The sequence below is a fragment of the Sceloporus occidentalis genome, unplaced genomic scaffold (genome assembly GCF_023333645.1).
Source record: "Sceloporus occidentalis isolate IW3139 unplaced genomic scaffold, rSceOcc1.0.p SCAF_8, whole genome shotgun sequence".
In the NCBI taxonomy this organism is placed as follows: Eukaryota; Metazoa; Chordata; class Lepidosauria; order Squamata; family Phrynosomatidae; genus Sceloporus; species Sceloporus occidentalis.
The window spans coordinates 29620889-29629241 of record NW_028316988.1 but is presented as its reverse complement, the minus strand read 5'-3'; the positions used below and the strand labels follow the sequence as shown (position 1 = coordinate 29629241).

The following is an 8353-nucleotide window of genomic DNA, read 5'->3' as shown; positions in this document are numbered from 1 at the left end:
AGATTCCAGCTCAACATTAGGGGGAACTTCCCAACAGTAAGAGCTGTTCGACAGTGGAACAAACTCCCTCGGAGTGTAGTGGAGTCTCCTTCCCTGGAGGTCTTTAAACAGAGGCTGGATGGCCATCAGTAAGGGATCCTTTAATTGTGAGTTCCTGCATGGCAGGGGGTTGGGTTGGATGGCCCTTGAGTTCCAACTCTATGAGTCTATGAATTAGTATCCACACTATAATCTGTCATTGGTCCTACACTGGCACTAAAGGCAATATATCAAAATACATATTAAACCTGAATTTAGAACTGGACACAATCATCTGGCCTATAATAATAATAATAATAATAATAATAATAATTTATATACCGCTTTTCCAAATTAGATCAAAGCGGTGTACAACAGGAATTACAATACAAAGTAAAACAAACAAACAAACAAACATAACAGGCCTCTCTCCCCCTCAAGATGGTGGTCAGAAGAGGGCTCTTAGTCTTTCAGGCAGGCAATATCTTCAAGAGCTGTGTAGCTTCTCCACCTTCACCCATGCCCAAAATCCTACATAGCAGTTCCATTGTTATAAGGTACTTAAATCCACACTTGTCTGTCTTAACTTAGAACTAAGCCCTCCTGTAGTCTTCCCCAAACGGATGCTCTTCAGTGACTAAACATTACATCTTCCGTCACCCCAGCCAAACATTCAGTAAATTGTTTTCAGTGATTAACTGGTTTTTAAGTGGAGGTGCTCATGGCAAACCATTCCTCCCATTAACATGCTCAAGGAAAGCCCCAAAACTGATGCCACCATGTTGATTCTTATATACATACATGGTTTTCACAACCCTTTTCTTTCGCTCCCTCTCAAAAATGCAGAAACTCTTGTTCCTGTCTTTCCAGGAAGGGGTCGATTGACATCCTGCTGCATCTTAGATTTCCCCATTAAATGTTACGATCATTCTCATTTGTGAAAGGTGGGCAAGATTAAAAAGATCTCTTGAAAGTGACAACCACCAGTCTTTAGGCAATAAAAGTAGTTCACACAGCCAGCCACAAATGTCTGAGAACAAAGCCACCAAGTTCTGCTCTCCCTTGTAAAGTGGACACTACAACAGATACACAATTAAGAAGCAAACAAGACCTACTAGGTGCAACTGTTCAGTTTTATTTTAACAGTGAAGGGAGGAAACGTTCCCTTGGGAGATTAGGAGGCTGAGTGATTCACCGGAACAGTGCCAAAGCCAGGCAAGGTGGGGAAAGTGGACTAAGATCCCACCATTTTTACTTGACCTTCTTCTTTGGACGCAGGTTGTTGGTGTGGCCGCACTTCTTTTTGCGACAGTTCACGGCACGGGGGTGCAGGCGGGCATAGCACCTGGAAGAAATGGACAGATGAGAGATGAGTTCCACTTGTTCTGCCACGGTGCCGTCTCACCTGCCCCAAGGGATTTTGGGGCATGCTACGCTAGTCCTCTTGCTTTGGTGCCTTCTGAAAGCTGGAACACAGAGAGATTCTGCCACTGGGAAGGGGAGGCAACTCAACAAATTGTCTAGAAATATGGCAGTAAAGTCAGCAAGATGCAGTGGTTTGAATGTTGGGCTATGAATCTGGAGACCAGGGTTCGAATCCTGGCTTGGCCATGTAAGGTGACCCTGGGCAAGTCACACACCCTCAGCCTCAGAGGATGGCAATGGCAAAGCCTCTCTGAAGAAACTTGCCTGGAAAACCCCATGATAGGCCTTAGGGTCACCAAAGGTTGGAAACGACTTGAAAGTACACAACAACAGCAAGAGCAACAAATCCTCATGAATTAATAAACAAAACAGGGCCTTCTCTGTAGCAGACCCTAAACTGTGTGCAACTCCCTCCCAAGGGAGATAAGGCCAGCTCCATCCTTGCTGGACTTCAAACAGGCAGTCAGAACTGGTGATCTTCAGAGCCTTGTTCCACCTGGCCTGTTTTTAAAAAGGATTTGTTTAATATGTTTAACTGTTTGTTGGTTTTGTACACACGGAAGTGATTCGTAAGTACTATTAAGAACTAAAAAAATGAAGTAACTAGTCTAGTCCAGTCTCCTCGTCTCTGACTGCCTTCAAAATCTTGCAGGGGAAGACGTCTTTCCCTTATTACATTTTGTTCCAAACATTTCAGCCTAGGATCTCATACAGCTCCCTAACAGAGCCATGGAGGCTGCTAACAAACATTGACTAACCTGTATAAATAAAATGACATTTTTGTCTCTTGCCACATCAGGCAAACACAGCTGGGTGGACTTTCACCAGATTTGGAGGTTATGTTTGGGATGATGTGACTTAAAACACAAGCTACACAGCAGACTTGAAGTTTGATTTGGCATCTTGGAGCACCACAATTATTATTGTTCTTTTTATTCCTAGAGAGCAGTGTGCCTGATACCTGACTGGGAGAAGCCTGATCTTTCAAGGGGAATTGAGACTGGCGTGTAACTAAAGGAATGTTGGCTAGACAATAATCCTCCAGAGCAGTTAAAACTGAATGATCTTCAATTCAGTTAACAATGATCAATGAACCTTCTGAGCAATGCAGGGTCTACTGTCCATTCTTTGTACCACAAAAAATCTTTAAAGTGGAGATGCTAAGAACTGAACATGGGGATCTACTACATGAAACATGCTCCAGATATATGTAGATAAAGCTATGTTGGCTGGGGACGATGGCAGCTATAGCCAATAACATTTCAGGGGAAAAGTTGCGATAACTCTGCAGTACACAAAACTGAAACCTAACTACATCTTTTCCTAAACTGGGGGATCCCCATATGCTTTAATGCAGTCTTCTTGCCACTATGAGATATCTGCCATGAACTGCACTGTTCCAGTCATTTTGATTCCGACAACAACACTGTTTTGGCAGCCTTGAATTCTCTTTGCCTCAAAGCCTGCTTCACAGTTTATCTTTGAAGGGGCATCATGAAGAAGATGGAAGCAAGCTTGTTTTCTGCTGCTCCGGAGACTACGACACTAAACAGTGGATTCAAATTATAAGCAAAGAGATTCCACCTGAACATTAGAAGAACTTATTGACTGACAGCAGAATAGACAGCACCAGAGGATGGTGGACTCTCCATCTTTGGCGATCTTTAAACAGAGGTTGGATGAGCATGTTTCAGGAAGGCAATAGCTGTGGACTCATTCTTGGCAAGGGGGCTGAACTAAATGGCCCCTGGGGTCCTTTCCAGCCATATAATTCTATAATCCAAGATTACAGGGCAACAATTCTGGTTCCAAAGCATCCTGCCTTCATATCCACTGGGAGTCTACAGTAACATGTAACTTACTTGCGGCAAATCATCTTGTCACAGTTGTACTTCTGGGCCAGCTGGCGCAGAGAAGGCTCAATGATTCCTCCACGGAGACGGAGCACCAAGTGGAGAGTGGACTCTTTATGTGGGAGAGACAAAAGGAAAGGAGAAGATGAGACATGGCTTGGATGTTTTAAACACCTCTGCCAGACAGGAGGCTTCAAGCAGCCAAGCTACCAAATGTTAGCTCTTCACCAGCATTTTCACCAGGCCATATCAGCAGGGTTCCCTCTGGAGCTTACTTGTTACTCTTAAGCAAATAAAATGCATTCCATGTAATTTGGTTTGGCATTAAATCATCACATTTTGTATCTAAAAGTATATTTTATTCAGGCAGTTATTGTACTTCAAGCAGCTTATTCTTTTACTTTTTTGTTTTGTTACAAATGAAACTAGAAGTCCGGAACTCTAAGAAACCTCTTCGGTTTTGCGTTTATATGGAGCAGGCCAAAAAGGAAAGAAAAACAAAAATGCACCAACAGTAGTAAAACAAAGACAATGATTTTGTCATCAGCCTCTAGTCCTCCAGCGTAAAGCTGATATAAAGCCACTAGAAATGAATAAAATGAACTGAGAAAAGAAATCCACGTTAAAGGATATCTAGAGGATTTTTTTTTATCCAGTAATGAGAGCCGGCATGAGGTAGTGGTTTCAGCGTTGGACTCTAACTGTAGAGACCAGGGTTCAAATCTCCACTTAGCCATGTAAACCCACTTGCGGTGACCTTGAACAAGTCACACTCTCTCAGTCTCAGAGGATGAAAAAGGCAAACGCTCTCTAAAAAGAACTTGCCAAGAAAATCCTGTCATAGGTTGGCCTTAGGGTCACCGCAAGTTGGAAAGGACATGAAGGCAAACACCATCACACCACCAGGGCTAAATATATTTTAAATAAAATTAAAAACGGAAGACATATTTCTCTGGATGCCTTGTTTAAAAAGGTCTATAGGCAAGTTGTAGCAGGTTCAGAGCAGGGCAACAAGGACAAAAGTCATGGAGAACAAAGCCATGAGGGAAGTTTGGGAGTCTCCCATGTTCAGCCTAATGAAGAGAAGACTGAGAGGTGGAAAGACTGTCATCTTTAAATATCTCGAGGGCTGTCACAAAGAGGAGGAGGCAGGTTTGTGCTCTGCTGCCACAGACAGTAGGACCAAGTCTAATGATTTCAGGAGGGCAGATTTCCATTAAACATCACAATAAAGTTCTTGACAGTGAGAGCGGTTGGGCATTGGAACCAACTGCCTAAAGAGGTAATGGGGTCTTTCTCTGGACATCTTCCAAAAGACACTAGACAGCTTCCTGCGAGAGCTGCTCCGAGTTGCTGCACTAAGCAGGATGCTGGACTTGGCCTGTAGGGCCTCTTCCTAGTCTAGAATTCTGTAATTCTATACTTTCTGCCTCTAGGAGAGGTAACAGAAACCAACTGGCTTTTTCTCAAGCGACACTTCTGGTTTGTATGCACAGACAGCATGATGTAGTGCAGCACTTCTTAATACTATCTGTCATAGGCCACTGGTAGGGTTTTCCCCACAATGTGGCAAGGATTGGTCCCATATTTGTGCCTGTTGGCAACAACTGCTTCTCTTCTGAAACACGATGCGGACCAGCAGCCAACAGCCCGTGTTCCACGGACCATGACTTTGAGTCGTGCTGCTCCAAAGAAAGCAAGTCTGGCAGGTCTTTTAGACAATTTGGATTTCACTTCAGCATTGTAGGGAGAGGAGTGTCACCTTGTGTTAGAACCATACCTTTCTGGATGTTGTAGTCTGAGAGTGTGCGCCCATCCTCCAGCTGCTTTCCCGCAAAGATCAGACGCTGCTGGTCAGGAGGGATCCCTGAAAAAACAGACAAATTATGAGCCTTCGTGATGGATGACAGATGAAACCGAAAGAGTCAGCATGGTACAATGAGTTGAGCATTGGACTAGGACTCTGGCGACCAGGTTCTAATCCCGGTTTAGCCATGTAAACCCACTGGGTGACCTTGGGCAAGTCATACTCTCTCAGTCTCAGAGGATGACAATGGCAAACCATTGTAGAAACTTTAAAACCCCATGATAACAGGTAGCGTGATAACAAGACCTCTGTTACTCACAGCAGCTGCTGCCTGATAAATCCAGAATGGGAGATCTTTCACAACCCGTTTTCCACATTTTATTGAATATATAGGGATTGTGAATACAAACGGGTCACGAATGCATAACTCTAGGTTGCACATTTGTAACTGGGTGAATTCCAGACTGTGAACTTAATTTGTACTTCCAGACTTATAGCGGATCTCAGCCTATTGCTATCCAGACATTTCGAACGCCATTCCCCATCATTCCCAGCCAACATGGCCAAAGCTCAGGTATGATTTCAGCTGTGGTGATTTCAGTTGTAGTGTGGGTGTTGGATACAGTCTTTCCCACATTGTTGTGTGCCTTCGATTCATTTCCAACTTATGGCAACCCTGTCGCAGGGAGTTCTCCCAGAGAGTATCAAAAAGGGAAATAAATGGGTCCTAGAGCAAATCATGCCTGTACTCTTCCAATAAGCCAAGAGCACTAAACTGTTGTACTTCAGGCATATTATGAGAAGACATGACTCATTAGAAAAGGTAGAATGTAGTAGGAAGAGGCCATATTATAGATGGATAGATGCAAATAAGGAAGCCATGGCTGTCCTGAGCTTGCAAGATCTGAGCCGCAGCGTCAATAACAGGGTCTCCATAACTTGACAGCAATTAGCAATAACATTTTGTGTTGGTAGTGCCAGCATCCTGAAGCAGCTGCTGTCTGTTTCTCACTCTTTTGACACATCAAATTAAACCTCAGGTTGCCCACTCACCTTCTTTGTCCTGGATCTTGGCCTTGACATTTTCAATGGTGTCACTGGGCTCCACCTCAAGGGTGATGGTTTTGCCCGTCAGGGTTTTCACGAAGATCTGCATTGTGGCAGCTAAGTGTCACCTGGGAAAAGGGAGAGAGGACATAACTGTTAAACCAATGAAAATGATTACAGTGGACCCTTGTTATACTCTGGGGTTTGGTTCCAAGATCTCCCGTGTATAACAAAATCTGTGTATGCTCAAGTCCCATTACATATAATGACATAGCAAAATGGTGTCCCTTATAAAAATGGAAAATCAAGGTAAATTTATACTTTTTGGGAACATTTTCAAACCGTGTATGCTTAAATCCGTGTATAAAAAATCTGTGTATAAGAAGGGCCGACTGTACATCCATGCTGTGGAGACCTGAGAGAACCCCTCTCTAGGAATCTCTGGGTCCTCCAGGGCAACTCTGTGGCCAACGTCCGACAGACACTGGCCATAGAAACTGCACTGGAGGAGCTACAAAGGCCTAGTAGAGCGTCTTCTCTAGGTCCTCCAGGGCAACTCTATCGTCAACGTCCAACAGACACTGGCCACAGAACTGTAATGGAGGAGCTACAAAGGCCTAGTAGAGTGTTCTCTCTAGGAATAATCTCTAGGTCTTTCAGGGCAACCTTTGGTTAAAGTTGACCATAGAGTTGCGCTGGAGGACCCAGATGTTCCTAGAGAGAACATATTAACAAAATCCGTGAATAATCAAATCTGCAAAAGCCGAAGCCGCAAATATGGAGGGACGAGCGTCCCATTAAAAGCATGCAAAAGGCGTACATTAAAACAGAACCGGATTACTACAATATTAAAGCAACTGCACCCTTCCCTTCTCCGTTTGTGTGGAGCCTTTAGGGCCAAAGGGCATAAATAACAATGATAATAAAGAGGTTGTCAGCAAGAGCTTCTGCAGCCTTTCTTCCTTTGAAAGATACAGTCTGTAGAACCAGCAGAGTCGCCAAATGCATCTGAGGAAGTGGCTCGAAGCCTAGGAAAGCCCATGCTGCCAACTTCTTTCTCCCAAAGGTGCTCCAAGGCCTCATGGAGCCATTATAGCTAGAGCAAGCGACAACAACCGGGGTTCAGAATGCAGCTGCGACAGAAGGCTAAGCCACCCACCGGCCACGCGGCTCCTGCGGCCTCTCCTCGCCGAACGGAAAGGGAGAGTAAGAAAAGCACCCCGCCGGAAGCGGAAACAGTTCACACTTCCGCCCTTCTCAGCTCCTCCCCCGCGCGCGGCGGCCCACCAATCCCCGTCCTCCTTCCGACCAACGTCATACACGTCGCCGCGGCAACGGCATCTCCCCCGCCTTCCGCGTGACGTCACCAGTCACCAAGCCCCGCCCCCTCGAAAACTGCCTCGATGAGAAAGTAGAGATACGAAAACTAGAGAGTGACGCATTGTTTCGGCGTTCTCGCGGTGGTTCCCCCAAAGAGTGCCCTTGAAAGAGGTGTAGGACTTCAGCTCCCAGAAGCCTCAGCCGTGTTGGCCAATATAGTGGAATTCTGGGAGATGAAGTCCAAAAGCCTGTGAGAGAAAAGCAGTAGTGGTCCCCAAACTGTGCTCTTGAAGGGATGTTGGACTTCAGCCCCCAGAAGCCACAGCCATGTTGGCCAATAGCCTGGGATTCTGGGAGTTGAAGTCCAAAAGCTTGTGAGGGAAAAGCAGGAACAGTGGTCCCCAACTGTGCCCTCCCAGAAGCCTCAGCCATGTTAGCCAACAGAGTGGAATTCTGGGAGTTGAAGTCCAAATCTTATGAGGGAAAAGTAGGAGTAGTGGTCCTCAAACTCTACCCTTGAAGAGATTTTTGAACTTCAGCTCCCAGAAGCCTCAATCATCATGGCCAATAGAGTAGGATTCTGGGAGTTGAAGTCCAAAACTCTGTGAGGGAAAAGCAGGAGGAGGAAAAAGGCAGGCAGCATCAAGCAATAGCCTCCTCAGGGTTGGGCCTCACATCATTAACCTCCTCCTCCCATTTCACACCCTCCAGCAGTGGTCCCCAAACTCTGCCCTTTAAGGCATTTTGGACTCCAGCTCCCAGAATCCCACACTATTGCCCAACATGGTATGGCAGTTAAAAGTGGTATCAAACTGCTATAACTATGAAGTAGTGTGAAAAAGAGATTTTCTCTCCATTCCCTATGGGTGCATTCCTGACCCTT

The 8353-nt window shown here is 45.2% G+C and overlaps 1 protein-coding gene across 1 annotated transcript; it reads right to left on the bottom strand.

Annotated features, from left to right (window-relative positions):
• Positions 1-1133: 1133 nt before the first annotated feature.
• LOC149308482 (ubiquitin-ribosomal protein eL40 fusion protein) lies at positions 1134-7413 on the bottom strand. Its single transcript, XM_089535824.1, has 5 exons — positions 7310-7413; positions 6157-6278; positions 5077-5163; positions 3306-3408; positions 1134-1363 (listed from the first exon to the last, which is right to left on the bottom strand). The coding sequence occupies exons 2-5, from the start codon at positions 6257-6259 to the stop codon at positions 1270-1272; spliced, it is 387 nt and encodes a 128-aa protein (XP_089391950.1). The 5' UTR covers positions 6260-6278; positions 7310-7413; the 3' UTR covers positions 1134-1269.
• Positions 7414-8353: the final 940 nt, after the last annotated feature.